Source organism: Cygnus atratus, chromosome 11 (genome assembly GCF_013377495.2).
Source record: "Cygnus atratus isolate AKBS03 ecotype Queensland, Australia chromosome 11, CAtr_DNAZoo_HiC_assembly, whole genome shotgun sequence".
Taxonomy (NCBI): domain Eukaryota; kingdom Metazoa; phylum Chordata; class Aves; order Anseriformes; family Anatidae; genus Cygnus; species Cygnus atratus.
Window position 1 is genome coordinate 5,016,113 of NC_066372.1, and position 18,620 is coordinate 5,034,732.

General features: G+C 35.8%; 2 protein-coding genes across 5 annotated transcripts in view; both read right to left on the reverse strand.

Moving 5' to 3' along the window:
• THSD4 (thrombospondin type 1 domain containing 4) overlaps positions 1-11,938 on the reverse strand; it is a 335,185-nt gene extending 323,247 nt beyond the window's left edge. The window contains exons 1-2 of the mRNA XM_035554004.2: positions 11,840-11,938; positions 9,040-9,086 (exon numbers count right to left, since the gene is read on the reverse strand). The gene's annotated coding sequence lies outside the window, so the exon portion shown is untranslated. The remainder of the gene's footprint in view (positions 1-9,039; positions 9,087-11,839) is intronic.
• Positions 11,939-17,122: 5,184 nt separating this feature from the next.
• LRRC49 (leucine rich repeat containing 49) overlaps positions 17,123-18,620 on the reverse strand; it is a 42,106-nt gene continuing 40,608 nt past the window's right edge. For all 4 annotated transcript variants that reach the window (XM_035553781.2, XM_035553780.2, XM_050712906.1 and 1 more), the window contains one exon: positions 17,123-17,541. In XM_035553781.2, coding sequence (XP_035409674.1) covers positions 17,335-17,541 — 207 coding nt within the window. In that variant the 3' untranslated portion in view covers positions 17,123-17,334. The remainder of the gene's footprint in view (positions 17,542-18,620) is intronic.

The window sequence follows — 18,620 nt, forward strand, 5'->3', positions numbered from 1 at the left end:
GCTTGATCAACATTCACACGCATCCTTTGCTGGAATGTGACCCGAGTATAAACAGATGCATTATATTAATATTTATGACAACATTTCATTTAGCACTTACTTCTGTGAAAAACAATAGTGACAAAAATGGGGGAAGATTTATTATTTAAAATAGAATTCTACAGTAATTTCAACAATGTATTTAAAAAGTAATTATATTAACATTTGAAGAATAAATAGAACTTAATGGAGTATACTTCCCATCATACAATTTCACAATATTCTCACAGATATCATGGACAGAGAACATCTCTAGGGTGAAATGTATTTTTTGTCAGTAATAGAATTTATCACTTTAGGAAAAAAAAAAAAAAGTATAGACTACAGAAATTAAATGTTATAGAAATAATTATGTTTGTAGGATTTTTCCTTACAAAAATTGTAAAATGGCATTTAATGAAACAGTAAAAGGGTTATTATTCCTAATTGTAGATAAACAACAGTAAAACATGAAAGCCCCCTCAGATCTGTGTTAAAAAAAATGCACTCGTTATATTTCTACTTGTCAATGAAAAATGTAAACAGAAATGTTTATAATTGATGTATATAAAATACCAGAAACAACCAGCTCGGACTGATTCATAAAATCATAAGATGAAGTTCCAATGCTTCTACCTAATAAAAGATTAGTGATGCCTACTAAACAATTAAGTGTCCAGCGAAGATTTCTGGTATGAGATGAATTGTTTAGCATTATGACCTACTTCTTTAAAAGACAGACCCAGGTTGCCCTAGAATGTATGACACCAGGAAACATACAACTGCAGGTCCTTTTTGTTGGCGACTACTACTTCTTGTAACTATTTGAGATATAGGTTAAAGAAAATGATGAATGTGCAAACACCTATGAGATAAGTACTAATCTCTCAGTTTCTGACAGAAGGAAGACAGAAGGACCTTTTTGTCACCTTCTCAATTTCCATGCTAAAATCTAGTCTTTCTAGCTTAAAGATTTTCTCTCTCAAGCTCTTTTAAATGTAGAGGCTTCATGCCTGAAGAGACAAATAAAAATTGGATTTAAAAAACAACAACAAAACCAAACAGATTTCACCCTGAATTTTCACCATTTTGAAATGTGATCTTTCACTTAAAAATTTTGGGCGTGTGGACCATTTTATGGTTTCCTCCTACAGAGCAGTTCTTGTTCTTACAGGGACAGTTTCAATGTGAGACTGACCCAAGGGTGACTTCAGAATGACTGTGTTTATCCAATACATAAAACAAGCATATAGGTAGTCCACTCTTAACAAATACGATCAAAGCACAGCAGTTGTTGCAGTAGATAATGCAGGGTAAATGTCCTTTGTTCAGATTTTTTAGTTTGCAAGGCTTCTGATAAATATTACATACTGAGAAAGGCCATGGAGTGAGACAAAACTATATGCACAAAATGAAACACTTAATAAAAACAGAGAATGAGATTCAGGGAAGGACGTTTATGCACTTTAACATATTTGCTTCTAGAAAAGTAAAACACAAAAAAGCACCACACAAACGTAAGGAGCTAACTAGTTTGTACAGCTTTGGAAATCACCCGCAGACTATTCTATGGGTAGGAACAGCTTTGGCGTAGTAAGTAGTGTATAACGTATAAAACTTTAAAATAATATTTTAAGGATTCATATAAAGTTATATGTAATTCTGCAAAATATAAAACAAACAATTTTCAGGAAATATGAAATTAAGTATTTGTTGGGCTTGATTTGTGAGCATCTTTAGAACAGTTAGGACTCCCAACACTAGAAAAATGTTATTATTCAAAATGCGATGGATGACAGGTAAGCAATGTTATTTGTTCTGCTTTTTAACGCTTCTAATTGGCTAATGCTGTTGTGCTCCTAGTAACAGAACACTAACTCTGTAGCATGTTGCAGAAACCAAGGTTTACAAAGGTACCTAACCCCTACTTTATAGTTAAAATACATTGCTGACCTTCAAACCATGCTTTGGGTGAGCAGCTTTTTGGAGAATGCACGTGCATATAACACAGTATGGCCTTAAACTGCTACATGGCTGTTTGTTTTTAAATTAACACTACCAACAGAACTCTTCCAATATTAAAAATATATATATATATATATATATATATATATATATATATATATACACACACACCCCAAAAATTGAACACTTCCACTGAAACATCCACTGAGTCATTAACTCACTGAAGTTAAAGAATCCCCTGCAGCACAGGACCCAAACGAAGTGGTAAAGTGACGTGGGTGAAACTTTTCCTTCCTGAAAAAGCTTGTTTTCACATTCTCACCTCCTATATCCACTGTCTGGTGAGTGTAGTCCTGTTTGCTCAGGTTCAAAACAGAGTTTATTAACAGAAAAAGGACTGAGGAAGATGATAGACACAAAGGTGGAAAAACAAACAAACCAGGAAGTGCTCAGGAAGGAGTGGCTTCATTTTGGAAATGTTTTAGTGCTTTCCTGCTTAATGTTAGTCATAGTAGGAACAGAGATGAAGGATGGTAGGATTTCCACCTACAGGATAAACTACACTTCTGAGAGCTGCCAAAAGTCTAGCAGCCATGCTTTTTGTTTTCATTCCTCCACGGCTTATTGATTAACTTCTAAAGCTGGGTGTTTTTCGTGTTTTTTGTTGTTGTTATTGCTGTTGTTTAAAACAAACAAAAAAAACTTGGACAAGCAGAAGCCTCTCTGGACTCGTCTTTTTTTCTAACATAAGAAATGAAGTACTTAATATACACAATTAGACACCACTGCTGAATATTTGAACTAACACCCAATAGAGATAAAGGCAGCAGTTCACACCTCCCATTGTTATTATTACAAGCTCTGTGCAGACTTGTGACTGCATCCCCTACATTCAACTTCACATTTTTGAGGTTTTCTCTGCTACTAAAACAGCTAAGGCCTAAGTTTCTTTAAAGAAAGAGTATCAAAGCTGAGACTCAGGGGAACATCATGGAAGTCTCAGAGATTTATCTATATGGAAACATCCTGGCTCTTTTCAATTGCAGATCATAGATAAAGAAAACGAGACACTGACAGTAAGGAATTTTCTGCAGTATTGTCTATGCACAAGTTTTTCTGAGAGTAAGAATTATTTTTATTACTTGCACCTCCACTAATAATAAAAGCAGAAGCACTAGCAGTGCTATATTTTTATCATGATGTTTCATGAAGCATCCAAGAAAGACTGGATGCTGCTGGTAAGTCAGCCAATTTTTAGCAATGCAAAAACCAGCTGCATTCCCCAGCAGTACAGTTTTAAAGACAGAGCTTTGCAGAATCAAAGACAGCTGCAACGTGATTTAAGTGACTATTCCTAATGCCATTCCCTCTTGCATGCAGGTACATTAGAAGAATTAGGATTAATGTTGCTACTTGTTGGACATTGCTTTAGTTGCAGCTCCAGAAAAGAAGAGCTAACAGAGCTCAAAGCCAATGAATTAGCATCTAAATACTTAGTGTTGGAAACTGCCAAAAAACTTGAGACAAAACACCTATAACATATTGCAAGGACAACCCCATGCTTCAGGATGAAAATATGCACCTCTTACTAGCTTGGTTAACCAATACTAAAGATTTTTGTCTCTGTATCAAGACTGTTGGCCAGACCACACTGAAATATGAGTAGATGTTGATGAGAGTATAAAAGAATCAATCAAAAAAAAAAAAAAAAGCTTAGTTGAAGAAAAAAAAAAAAAGAGGCCAGAAAAATGTTTCAACCTGTTTGATCTACAGTCTAAAGCTCAGGTCCTGCCAGAGAAAATACATTTAATTTTTGGTTTTCTTAAAAATCTGGGAGAGGCATAATGGAGTAACAGTACCATTTTCTGTAAAGTAAATGGTCCATTTAAGAGATATTTTAGGCCAGTTTGAAGATTCTGTGCGTGTTGGTATTTGATTTTTCAAGCCACTTCTACCTGAATGACTGTTTAGGAGTCTTCTCAGATCTGAGACACTGTCTCCAGTTTTGACCTTTGACTTCAACAGATTCTGCAGACATGTCCTCTTAAATCCCACTTATGAGGAAGACAATGAGCCCTGGTCTACTGGCAGGTTAGAAAATGATCTACCAGGCAACATTAAAAGATGAGTTGTCCGTTGAAAGATGAGAGATTTTTGAACTAGGACTGGGGGTATATTATCTTAGCTGACATCCTGTAGCTTTGTAGAAATGATCTGCCACCTTTCCAACAAAGGCAGCAGATGGGAATAAGCTGCTGCCCCAACAGAACAATTCACGTACCTTGAATTTCTCTTGAGCTTATCTGCTGTAACACAGAATAGTTCTGTGAAAAAGTTTTTCAAGAAACATGTTAACCTTTTGATGCCATTGAGCAAATAACTGCTCCCTCTAGAAAAAAAAAAAAAAAAAAGATGACTAGTGCCAAAGAAATGTATGAAAATTTGCACTATTACTGGCTTTCATAAGACATGATGTTGGCAATGTTTCTGGCAGAGTAGCAAGAAAGAGATATCATACAGAAAAGATTATCAACACTGCTCAGAAAGTATCTGTAAAAGGTTCTCTTAGGTTTGAAGCTCCAGCCTACCTTTTCTGCACTGAGACAGAAATTTGTATGATTCAGCAACTCCTTACAATTTCATGAAGTGATTACTAATAGTTCCTAGAGTGAATAAAATAGTAGAAAATACTCACAAGAGACCTAAATCACTGACCCGACACATGGCAGAGGCATCCTGTTTTAATACATAGTCTGCAGAAAGCCGCCTTCTGGAATGAATTGGGAGAGCTACCAAAGAGAACAGTTAAAAGAATGTTATGAGAAAAAGATGAACATTCATTGAGGTTGGGGTACGCATATTTCCCTCCGAAAATTACTGAGACCTGCCAAGCTGTTCAGGTCTGAAATCAGACTTGCAGTCCTTGCTCACGACTCACTCTTCCTTGTGTCTAGCTCACTATTTCACTCAACTGCAGTGCCACAGGCATTCCCCAGGTCCACAGCCCAATGTACCAGAGGCAGCTGATTTGCCCAATTCCCCACGTTCCAAGGAGCCCTTCTAAAAACCTTATTTCTCAACTTCAGATTATCATCATGGTCCCTCCCAGTTTCATAGCTTGCACTCCTCCATTTTTGCCACTCTTCCAATCTTCTTCCCCTTCCCAAAACAATCGCAAAGAGGTGAAACCAGGAAGACCTAAATTACAGACTTTGAGCTGGTTTGCTCCTGATCTCCATTCCAGGAAAATAAAAAAATAAAAAAAATCCCAAGTTCCTTCATCTGCATGTGATCAAAGGTGAGCGTAACCTTCCAGATGCACTGCAAGCATCCAAGGCCTTTCCAAGTACCTCTTGGGAACAATCATAATATTTGCTACTAATGCAGTTACTTAGATCTGGAAGTAGATGCAAATTCTCCATGAATCCCAGTAATTTAAGGTGTATTTCACTTCCGTTTGCTTTGTCCTGGTCAAGTAAAAGCGAGCAAACACATACCCACAGCATACAGCTACAGCCCCACATCCAGCCTTTGATTTGTGACAACATTATAGTACAGGAATCAACAGTTCAACTGTTCTAAAATAAGACTTTAGTTAAGCTAAGTAAAAATCACTAAAAATTTCCAAAAAGCAGCTTGAATTTTCTGAAAACTATTTGTGAAATTTCTGCCACCCAATTCACAGTTTAAGTTTACACGGAGTTAACTTCAACACACTTTAGTTCAAAGCTTCCCTCCTTCAAAAAAACAAACAAACAAAAAACAAAACAACAACAACAAAAAGAAAAAAAATTCTTATTGGCCCATGGTAAACAAACTACACACAAGAAACATATCTGCTCAGTTCTGCTGTGTACAATTAACCGGTATTCTTGGCTTGTAGTAGATCACCCTCGTAAGACACAGTTTGATATAGCCAAATTATGATCCTGATATTCCTGGCAGATTCCTGCCAGACAAATGTCGTACCTTCAAGCTCTAATGTGAAGATAGATTTCACACAACGCTAGAAGGAAGGAAAGCCAAAAAGCATCTGAGATTATGATAGTTTAACTTAAAACTAAAAAAAAAAGAAAAAAGAAAAGATAAACAGTTATACTCACTGAGTTAATCTCCAGAATGATCTGTAAGTCCTTCTGAGAGAAGTACACCTTACAGAAGAACTAGCCTTAAGCACATAACAAAACTGTCTTTTGAATGGTAAAGGAAATAATTCCTTTAGAGCTTTGTCCTAAATAGGTGAAAATTCTTGGATGAAATTTTGAAATAATTTTTAATTGAGCTGGTAAAGGCAACATTCCAAGAACATAAAGTTTTCCAAGATTTTTAGCTACATTGTAAATTGCCATAAAAAATAAAATACTGCAAGACCAAAAGCCAAGCACTTGGCAATCCTGTTCTAGATTTCCAAATGCTTCTGATTAGGAATCACTGAATTGATTGCATTTTGAAACAAAAGTGGGCTGAAAATGAAAACCCCAAATGTGTATGAAAGAACACACAGCCAAGGACTCCTCTACATCAGCAAACATTTCAAATAAATGTTAAATATTCAGCACATAAGCACACAAATACCTACTTACAGTGCATTTTATTTATTGAAAATTCCTCTCATTCTATAGACACAGTGAGCAATAAAGAAAGAGGCATGAATCCTCCCTAGAACATAAAACAGACTAGTTTAAAAATGAATGTACAAAATCCAGGCAATCCTTGACCTGTGACTGTTACAGGTGAAAGTGCTAGTTAATTAAGTTTTCATTTGTGCCTGCCAAGTACACCTCCCTTTGCAAGGGGACAGTGCCAGGAGGAAAAAAAAAATTGAACCTACATGTGCTAGAACTATTTCACTCCACATTGTTAGGTGTCCCTACCCCAAGGCTTTATTCTTCTTGGCCACTAGACTCCCTCTGTATGATAGGGAAAAGGAAAAAGTTGCCCGTGCCTGCCTTCTGTTGGACAAAGCACTGAAGTTACAATTGTGTTGACAATATTTTCCTTAAATAACAGAATACACTGGAGCTTGAAAATAAAGCGTAGGGAATGTGAAAGCCCCCAAAGGGGAGTATAGCAAGTGAAATAAATAATCTGGCTTCCCATAACAATTCTCACATGTCTAGAAATACATAAGGCTGCCTTGCTCTCCATAGCTGCCCAACACTTAACATACACTGCAGATGAGATGCACGACACCTGGCTGCCTTAACACCTTTGTTAGCTCATTACCAGATATCTAATGCAAGCATTTTTGTTGTGCTTTTGCTGTTGCTAATATTTAGGCCACCAGGGGATGATCCTCTCCAAAGCACTGCTTTTTATCCTATGGCCTTATTTAAATATTATTTTGGATAAGTTTGATGAACACATTTTATGATCCCAGGTATCTCTGGAATAAAAAATGAGAGCCAGTCAGTAGTGAGTCAGCACATATATCTCAATATTCCTTAATATGAGAAGCTTCAGAACTGAAACTCATCTGTTATGCTGGAAGACCTCAAACACATTCATAGGTCGCATACTGAGATATGCATTGTTGGAATATCACTTTGTTCCTGCAACACAACAAAGCTTGTCAAAGTGAGGCATTAATGGAAGATGGGAAAATAAATGATTAATTATAGATAGACAACATATGTTGATCAAATCCGGAAACTGCCCTGAGCACACCTACATCAGTTAAATTATTTTTCTGGTACAGCTACTCAGGCCTCTAATCCCTGAGAGTGAGCCTACAGCTGGCAGCATCAAGCAAAGGAAAAGTTCAGTACCAACAAAGAAAGAGCAAATCATCAATACAACTTTCTCAGAAAACCTTTTGTTGTGGTTCCTTTTTTCATCTCTTCTCTACCCAGCAATGAGATCAAGACTCATGCAGTTTAAAAATCTCTAACAAAGCTGAAGTGTCCTAAGCATCTCTGAAGTCATTTTTAACCAATATAACCCACTGTGTCTACAGATGCAGACCACTTAATTTTTCTTTCATTTCAAACTTAAAGTACTGTGAATAGCACTCCGGAGAATATACAAAAAATTCTTTTCAATAATTCAGAAAATACTGGTACTGGTATTATCTGCAAATGTCTTGCTTCCTTTGCAGTTGCCCAGCAACAATTATATACGAGAGAGCAGCTGCCTTGCAACCCAACAGCTCACCATCAGAGAAAAGGGACAACTTCAGAAAGATAAATTTATGGCAAAACAGCAAATACAACCCATGCATTCCCAGCTTGTCACCCAGCACTTATAATATACTTCGGAACACACTTTTTTATTCACATCTGTATATTCTTGTAGTGACCCAAGTGAAGAAACAGTTAGCTACTACCTATATGTACCCTAATTCACATTCTTCTCCTCGATCCACCAGGAAAGTGACCATGACATTGTCCTTTCTTTGGCAATATACGTATTCCGAAATCACAAGACAGAACCTGTGTGCCAGATCTTGGGGCCACTTCCAAGTGACAAAAGTACCTACTGGTCTAGATTTCACTGAAGTCTAGCATGACTCGGAGTACACACCTCACGTTAGAAATCCAGAACACTGAAATTTTAACCAAAATCAAAGTGAGTAGATGCCTGTTAATTATGAAGTGAGCTGCTACTATCATGTAAGAAAACATTGGTTTTATTTGTATGAAAGGGATGCATACAACAGCTGGTAGTGACACAATACTTCTGCAGGCATTGACATCTGGATAAACGCCTAAATTATCTTCATAGAGGAGGAAAAAAATAACAAAGTGCTTTACAGAGAAGGACACCTAAAACAAATCAAACGTTTCACACTGTAGAATTGTCTGTTTTCTTTTAACTACTGCAGAATCTGTCTGACTAACTGAGGCATGGATGTTATCACCATAGATATAAAATATTAGGTTAGAACAACTCACATCTTGCATACAAGGCCACAAGAGAAAATCCAGTCACTCAAATCAGTGGGAATGTTGCAACAACTTCAAAAGAATCATGACTTCCTCTCACACAAGTTAACCAGTTTAGATACTGCTTTTTTGATTACGGACCCTACATAAGAACATAAATCAATTCAAATACCTTTTAGGATCTCCAGGAGCCCACCACCTTGCATTTAAATCTTGCATCTGAAAAAGAGATGTATGAAAACACTGAAATAATATAAAATAATTAAAACTTCATAAACAACTCCATGGATCATGGAAACTGCTAGTCCTCTATAAATTCAATCTACAAATACAATGAATAGCATTTGGATTCTATTCGCAGCATTTTTAATATTAAGTGTAGTTCACAGCTGCACTGGAGAAGAAAAGGGTGGAGACCTACATCACTCACTTTTCAATTAGGAAAAAAAAAACATATCTTCATTAACCAATCAATTTCCATTTTTATTTCCACCCTTATATTTTGCCTCCTTGTGACTTCAGATGTTTACTAATGCTTAGGAATATTCTAGTACTCTAAAAAGTACTCCACTTTGCATTTCATCATCAAAGATTGAATAGCATATTGCAGAGACTTTCATTATTATAGGAGATTAAATTGCTCATGTTAAGAACAGATCATAATTTACAGTAATAAATGAAAATAATTTATAAGTAAGAATGCCTTTGACTTCAAATGCTTGGAACAATTCAAATGTAACTCTGGTTACATCACGATTTGTCTCAGACAATACACTCATTACAATTAAACCCATATTAGTAGGTTTCAAAATAAGATTAAAAAAAGATCTGATCCAAAGTAATAAACTTAAGCTTAATTAATATATTGTCTTTAACCTTATGCTTCTTATTTCAGGCCAAAAATGAAAGGTGTTTCTAGCTATCATGAGTCATAGTCTAGGAAAATCCTAATGAAAAATGGAAATATTCACATACGCGATTAAGAACTAAGCATGTTCTTAAGTGCTTAGCTGTATAATGGTAATATGCAATAGATGGAGCTCAGCATCAATAATTATATTTTGACAATTCATATAGGAAAATGGCTATAAATTTCCAGATTTATGCACAATAGTAAATACTGAGTATCTTGTTTTAAAAAGCAAGAGGGAATAAAAATAAGCATTTTGCTTTGCTGATTACTTCTTAATCTAGACACACATCCTCAGGATAACGAAGGACTCAACTGTAGTAAACCAATTAGCATTTTTATAACTGTGGAATGTACAGTATACATTTCTGCTCATGTAGTCATCAGTTAGATAATTACTCATGACAAAAAAAGAAATAAAACCTCTGAAGACATGTTGAAAAAATGAAATATAGCCTTTTAGTTGTTCAGTGCTGTCTTGATTTTGACTGGAATAGAGTTAATGTTCTCTGTAGAGGCTCATATAATGGTGTTTTGGATTTTTGATGAAAACAGTGGTGACAACACACCAACATTTCAGCTGTTGCTGAGCAGCGAGCCAAGGCCTTTCCTGCTCCTGGTACTGCCCTGCCAGCGAGGGGCCTGGGGGTGCCCCAGAAGCTGGGAGGGGACAGACCCAGGACAGCCGACCCAGGCTGCCCAAAGGGACGGCCCATGCCATGCGGCGTCCTGCTCTGCAATACAACAGAGATGGGAAAGAAGGGGGGACATTTGGAGGGATGGCGTTTGTCTTCCCAAACACGTGTAACTATTACGCCTGGTGGACCCTGCTTTCCTGGAAATGGTTAAATATCTGCCTGCTGTTGGCATGTAGCGAATGAATTCCTGATTTTGTTTTGCTTGCACGCGCAGCTTTTGCTTTACCTAGTAAACTGTCTCCATCTCAACCCACAAATTTTCTCACTTTTACTTGTCTGATTCTCTCCCCCATGGCACGTGGGGAGAGTGAGTGAGCAGCTATGTGGGGCTGAGCTGCCTGCTAGGGTTAAACCACAACAATTGCAATGTGAAAAAATTATTAGGTTTGTTCATTTGGTTGTTTTAAGCCAAGAGACTGACACAACATCAGATAGAGGCTTTCACGCTCATGTCTTTAAGGGAATGGTTATTTCTGTTGCTATGTATTCATATATTCCAATTTCTATGTGTTCATGCAGTCTCCGGCACACAAAAATCATTTTAACAAATATTCTCTACATTATTTGGTCTTTAATCCAACTGCACTTACCACAACCTTCCTTTCCCTTCAGTATTTCCTCAGATGTTCTCTTCTCTAAGCTGAGAAGTCAGCCCACACTCTCTTAGATTATAAAACTGAATGTTTACATTTTATTGCAGTTAACATCTTTGGAATTTAAGTAACATTTCGCTAGAGACTATCTTTCGTAGACTTGCACAAAAGCTTCATAGTCAAATGACACTGACAGCTTTAACATACTTTACTCAGGATATGACAGTTGGAGGAAAACTAATATTGCATTTTCAGCGCTGAGTTAGGAAGTGGAAGAAAGCTATACTCTATGCTCTCTGTTTCTGTCATAACTCTTCAGTGTTATTTCTTTACTTCACTAGAAAACATAGGTCACTGGAACCTAATGCAAACAGCCTGCAAACGTGCTACACACCCATATACAACACAAACTGCATGCACTGTCTCCCAATTTAATTTCTAAGCGTACCGTACTAGCTAATCAATTTTTTATTACTAGAAAGTAATGGCTTCCCTACATACAGCTATGATTTCCTTCACTAAGTGTAAATTATTTCAATACCACCGCTCCTCACAAAACTGCGTAAGTTGTCTAGACTGTGTGCTAGTAATGCAAATGACAAGTTCATAGTCCCCATTTCTCCACCACTGTAGTTTGAATTAACTTTACAATCTCTTGTCTAATGGTATACTATAAACAGATGGAAACCATATGTGATTCCAGGCTATCTTCTCCCATGCTTAAGCGTTAAATGTTCAATATTACATATAAATGCATCAAGTTTTTGTTACCTTGATTCTTTAGTTATCATTCTCACTCCTTCGAAAAGGTTAGCACTGTTTGTGTTATCCATGTCTAGTATTCCAGAAAGAATAAACTTGTCTGTGGTCTGGTTCATGTAAAATTCTAAACCTGTTAGGTATAAAATGAAGTAGTGCTAACAACAGCATTTCAACTTTTGATTGTCTAGTATGGACATCCCAAAGTGAAAGGAATAGCTTGTTTCAAACCAGAAGTGACACATTTACAGATGTAGCATTATACTAGATAATAAAACTTCCAATAACACATCTATAATCATGTATTAGATGGACTGACATGCACGCATGATATAATGAGAATAAAGATCACATATAAGATATGTGATATCTTATATCACATATATCACATATATCACATATATCACTTATATCACTTATATCCCTTAGTATGGAGGCATCTGCCTAATGAGGGAGACAGCAACTAGAGGTGGGATTAAGCATTTCAATCCTGTTAACCAACAGTTTACACCACCAAGAAACCTCATCTTGTTAGCTTCATCAAAACCTCATCTTGCTAGCTTCATCACAATATTTTATATTGTTAAATCAATGAGCAATCATGAAGCCATTGGTTTATATCTTCCAAAAAGTTGGAAAAAATATTTACGTGTAAAGGCTTCCTCAAGTCAACACATTAAGGAATATAGGGGCTGCTTTGTACAAACACATTTAATAGGGACATGGATATTTCTAACACTGGATTTGGTGTAAATATTCTAACCTGCAGTTTTCTGCTTTCCTATGCTCAGTGTACTTTTGTCAATCAAGTATGTTTCCACTTGCAATACAGCCATCCATCTATAACTGAAAAAAAAAAAGTACAATACATACACAAGTACACATGTACAAAAAGTACAATACATACACAAGTATGGCATATGAAGTCCAATACACAGCTTGTAGACAAAGGCTGTTTTCAGCACAGTAAGAGAGAAGAGTTTCTCCAGATAAGCTTATCTTTTTTCCCAATAGTAGAAGCCTAGCAAAGCTGGCCAACAATGAATCCTCAGATTGTATAAATAGCCCTGTAGATTTCATTTTAGCTCAGGTACAAGAAAATTCAGCCCTGAAGTGATGTCTGTAGTTATGCGTAAGCAAATACTAACTAGCCTTTTGTAAGAATGTCTTAGGTGTGTGTAACCTACACTCTCTATGTTCTAGTGTACAAAACCAGCTTATATTCACTTCTGAATAAAAACAATTTTATCACACCATAGAGCTAAGTGATAGCTATTCTCCTCTTTTCCCACTTCTTGTGTGTAACAAAGCACTAAGTCTTACAAATCCCCAGAAGACTGATGGCACCACTTTGAACTAAAGAGGAAATTTCACTGAAATTGAACTTCAAGATGAAGTTTGTGTGATTTGGGAACAGAAATATTCATGTAGCCTGTAGAACCTAAACAAATTGCAGTTACTTTGATTTTGAATATGACTGCCAACCTCTCAATCTAAATTACATCTTTGTGCATGTTGCTTAATATGAAATAGCAAGCATTTGCTTCAGCTTCTTTAAATAAACTAGCTAAACAAAAGCAGTTAATTGTGTTGTTACTATGATAAATAGCAGCAACAGAAAGCATCAATGTTGATCAGTTTTACAGCTGACAGCTCTGATAAGAGAAAAAATAGTCCTAAATTTGCAGACTGTATGCATAAAACTGTGGACTCACTAATGTTTGCAGATCATCCTAACTTAATTTGCAGATGATCAGTGTTTAAACAGGTTAACCTTATCATCACTGATACTATTAGAGTTTACATGATAAAAGTATGGCTCTTTGTAGCAGTGGAACAAGATACTTGACTTTTTTTTTTTATCACAGATCTACCCAGACCAGAAAACAATAAGTTTTCAGTTATTTTAGGACTCATGTTTAACACTTGGCCCTAGCCAGTAAAGCAGTTCTACTTACTTTACTGGGCTCTGATAAAACCTCTTCTCAGCACCTTTTCTTCCACAAAACTGACAGGATCAGCTTTTGGTTTGCACCAAGTGAATGACATCTGCCTTTGTTCCACTGTGGTGGCTTACCTGCAACTGCGTTACTTTTTCAGATCCTATATCAAAAAAAGTGTATGAAATATAGCTCTTCATCACTCTACTTACTAAAGGCCAAATTTCAGCTGCAGAATAAAAAATGACTCAGCATGACATAATGGGGCCTTCACGCATGACACAGCTAAACCAAAACTGAGTAAAAAGAAAGACACATCGTTATCTGCCCTTGGTTGGAAACAGAGGAAGTTTGTCTCAGAAAACAAGGAAAGTTTAAAAATAATCCAAAACTTTATGGAAAAGTTTTCAAAAAGATTTATAAGTCAGAACTGTATCTTTTCTATTAAGATGATTTCTAATTAACATATATAGATTTTACAATTATTCCTCCTGGCTTGTACACAAAGTCAGGCTATGTGAGGGGATCACAAGGGTCCATTTTCAATGGGATATCCATGAAATATTGAAGACATCCACATTTGGATTTATGCAGCATTTAGGGGCTTTGGAAGCAGGTAAACAGCTGTTCTTATACTGGAAAATTTTATTAAAAGGTCACCAGCTTCTAAGTCAATGGCTATTTTAACTCCTCAGTTTATACCTGTTACCATGGCAAGTTTATATATGTAGTATTTAAGTTTCAGATTCTGTAGGAATCTGCTGATCACACCATCTTTGTAGGTATTCTGAAATTCATTAATAAGCAACTACAGTTATCGCACAAATCTGTATGAATAAATTTGGTACACAAACTATATATAGCATGCTAACAGTTTTAAAATCAACTGCTGTTTAGAATTCTATGTACTCTTAGGTCTAATACCACTTTAGTCCCTCATTCACTTCTTTCCTTAAAAGATTTAGAAAAATTGTGAAGACTTTTGTCCCTACTGGTTCTATGTAACAGAAAGTTTGCAGCCCAATATTATTTTCTTCATTTATAATAGGTGCCAACCTACCCTCCCTCCATTGATTTAAACAATCCTGTCACAAAAAAAAGCTGCTAGTAGAGAAAGAAGTCCCAACTGGCAGCATTCACACTCTACTGGGAACACCGAGCGCTCTAAGGAGATGTTCATGCAATTCACAGTCGATACCCTCTTACTTATTTCACTCAGTTGTTTTCATGATCCTACCTTAATTTCATGATCCTACCTTAAAGCCTCCAATCAGGATTATACTTCTAATGCCTCAGTATCAAGTCTGGCTTTACTCCGGATTTTCCCATGGATAACTTCCTGTTCTTCTAGACCTATCCACCCTTCTTAAAACATTTTTCCAGTGTTTTATTGCTGCTGAATGTGATTCAAAAGGGGCCCATCTGCTCTGGCTACATCAGGAGAGTTTTGCACTTTCACACAGCTGCTGAGGTTTTTGTCCCTATGTAGAAGCTGGAATTGCTCTACCCGCCCCCTTGCGCAGAAATGATGTAAAGGAACTGATGGATCCAAAAAACTATTGCAAGATCATCTGTATAGTGACTGTATTACTATACTGCAAACTCTCTCACATATGCACCATTTTTTTGTGGGGACTTAATATGCTCCCTTAATAAAATGCAGCATAAAACTTGACAGAGCTATTTTCCAATGGAAAAAAAATAAAGCAATCCTATCAAATACATTCATCTTATTAGAAATTCCATTAAACTGCTCAAAAAGCCTGGAAGGGTGATTGTTTCTATTAAATTCTATCAGCTGCTGGAGCAGTTTCTTTAGGACTTTCAACATTTCATTAAATTTAAGTGATTTAACCTCCATTCAATTCTGTAAATACTGAAAAAACAGCTATCTGCAAGTATGCTTTTGAAGATTACATTCACCATAAGCCAAACCAAGAGTATTTGAAAGTTACGTTTAACAGTATGCATGCCATTGTTAACCTGTAACATGCTCTGCAAATAGATTCCTTCTGACAAATTAGATACAGCAGCTTGACCCAAATGCAAATAGACCATATTCCAAGATAGCTGTGACCTGACTCCTGCTATTGACTCTAGGCTCCTTTCAGGACATAGAACCTTATGGAACTGAATTTGCACCTCTGCTTTGCCAGAAAGTCTTATCCACATGGAGTGGAAAAATAACGTTCATTTTGAGCCATATAAACCTTTACAACATGTTTGCTTTGGTTTATGAATACTTATTTTCTATAAATGAGCTTCAGTCAATTTAGACCAATTTGAATCGAGTAAAAGAATAACAAAGGTTCTTGATTCTTTTACTTAAGACACAATGAACTCAAAACTTCAATTTAAATGGAACAACTTTCTACACACATATAAACACTAGCTAAGGGAATCAGCTGGACTTGCCAATAGTTCCTAAATTCAATTTCTGGGCAGAAGCTAGTAAGGTGTTTGCACTATACTTCACTGGACTACAGAATCTGTTTCTATCCATTCACTGTTGACTTTGAGGGCAGGCTGAGTCTCATCTCTTCATGCACCACTAAGGAGAAGACTTTTCTTTGCATACAGTACTTCTTTGAAGTATCTGTGAAGGGCAAAAGTGAAGAATTTGTGTTTATTGATAACAGTCAGAAATTCTCACACAGCCACAGAAACAAAACAGGTGCCAGTGATTACAAATAACATTCATCAGTTTCCTTACTATATTGAATGCATACGTTTTAGTTCATTTGACCTTAATTCAAACCCACCCACCCCATTAAGCATTTAATAGTCAATAAATAAGTACTATTAACAATTTATAAAAGAATAAAAATAAAGCTTAAGTAGGTATACCCTAAATTCCTTTTTTATGTATAACAATTCACACAAACTAACAGCAATAAAAGTAATGAAATAAACTTGAAATCAAGTTTGGGCAATTTGTTCAATTGAGAAATAGGTTCGTTAAATGTTGATATACTGAGAACTGTCATGGAATCGATCTGAAAACGTGTTCTATCATCTGACAAACTCAATCATATAAAATATTCATCAAGCTCGGGGTATAAAAACAATAATTTATTACTTTTTGATCATAAAAAAATCTGCTACTATTCGTGTTCTGTTTTTTTTTTTTTTTTTAAACAGCAGGAAATAGTCAAAAAGTTGACTATCAGGAAGTGTTCAATAAAAAAAATATGGCAAACAGATTGTAAATTTATTCCTTATCATCAATGGTATAGCACTACAGAAGCAAGGGTAGCAGGAAAAAAAAACAAACACAAACTTAGTGACATATGGCATAATCACCATCACCAAGTTATTTCTATGCAGTCTCTTCATTGTAGCCAGGAAATCACTGTTAAAGTTTTATGCAGGTCAACTTTTAATTGAACACTATCAAGAAAGCTAAGATGACAGAGTTAATTAAGATTTAAAGATAACACTTCTGGGAGCTAAAAAAAATAATTTTTTCCATACAGACAGTAATTTTATATTCTATCATTTTAAATTTGTGAAACATCATACAATAAATACTGAAACCAAAAGCCTGCAAGACAACAGGCCTTGACTCTACTGTTTTTGATCAGCAATCCTCTGTAAGCAGAGTTTCATGTAGGAATTTTTATTGCGTATTTCTATCACTGCATCTCTGACAAGCTCAATGAACATTTGAGGCCAGAGCTTCTGCAAGGACTCATTTTTCATATGGATGTCCGCAGCTTCTTTCACTAAGTTCTCCACATATGTTTGGCAAAATGTTTTTCTTTCCTTGATTTCCTGCATGGGAGAAACCATTCATTATAAGTTGTATAAGAGAAAGGAAGAAAAGGTCAAACAAGATCAAATTCAAAAAACATCCACAGAAGTTTAATGAGTTAAAACAAACAAAAACAAACAAACAAAAAAAACAAACCAGTGATTAACATGGGAAGAGCAACACTTTTCTCTGATAGTTTTATACTGCACAACCCAGGGTCTTCTTAAGCTTATGTGACAATCTTATTGTATTAATAATATTCATACTATTGTTGATTAATTAATTTATCCAAAAATCGACTTTTAAGTAGTTGTATAAGTACCTTCTAGCAGCATTAAAATTTTATGTGTTTTTGCTTTCTGGGACAGCAGTGAAAAGTTTACAGAAGTTTCGAAGCACCAGACTTACCTTCCTTCCTTCCCTTCCCTTCCTAGCTTTTCTTGATTACACTACAACAGTTGGAAAGTATATATTTACCCACCTGACCTAACAAGAACCAAGCAAATTGTCACACAGAAAAGTAAGCCAGTATGTAGCATCCCTTTCATAGTTTCCCTGATGGGCTCTGGCAAGTGCATTATTCCTAACATGTACTATATATTGGGTACTGAAGTAACCCAAAGCTTTAAAAATAATCTCATAATAAAAATAAATGAAACACACTTCATGAAACTACTGGCTCTGCATTTTAGTCAAAATGCAGTAATCCCTGTTTCTGTAGTGTATCTATAAAATGCCATAATAAGCTTAAAACAGTTATATTGCTGCTAAATATCTAACTACTTTGATTTATGGGACTAGTAAAATGTTAGCTCCTGCTTTGGGCCATCTAAACAGATTTTTTTTAAATGAGTGATAAAGCAAAAAAAAAAAAAATGCTTTCCAGCTCTTTTACCTGAAACAAAACAAACAAACAAACAAAATATTTATCAATGAACCTAACCTGTCATGTTTAGCAAAAAAACGATTCAATCACATTTACTATGTCAGTTTACTGCTAACTTAAGTTTGCTAAGTTTACTTATCTGGCAGTATTTATCAAGTTAGTTTACTGCTAATTTACATACATGCTGACACTCTTTTCAATGTTATGTATCCG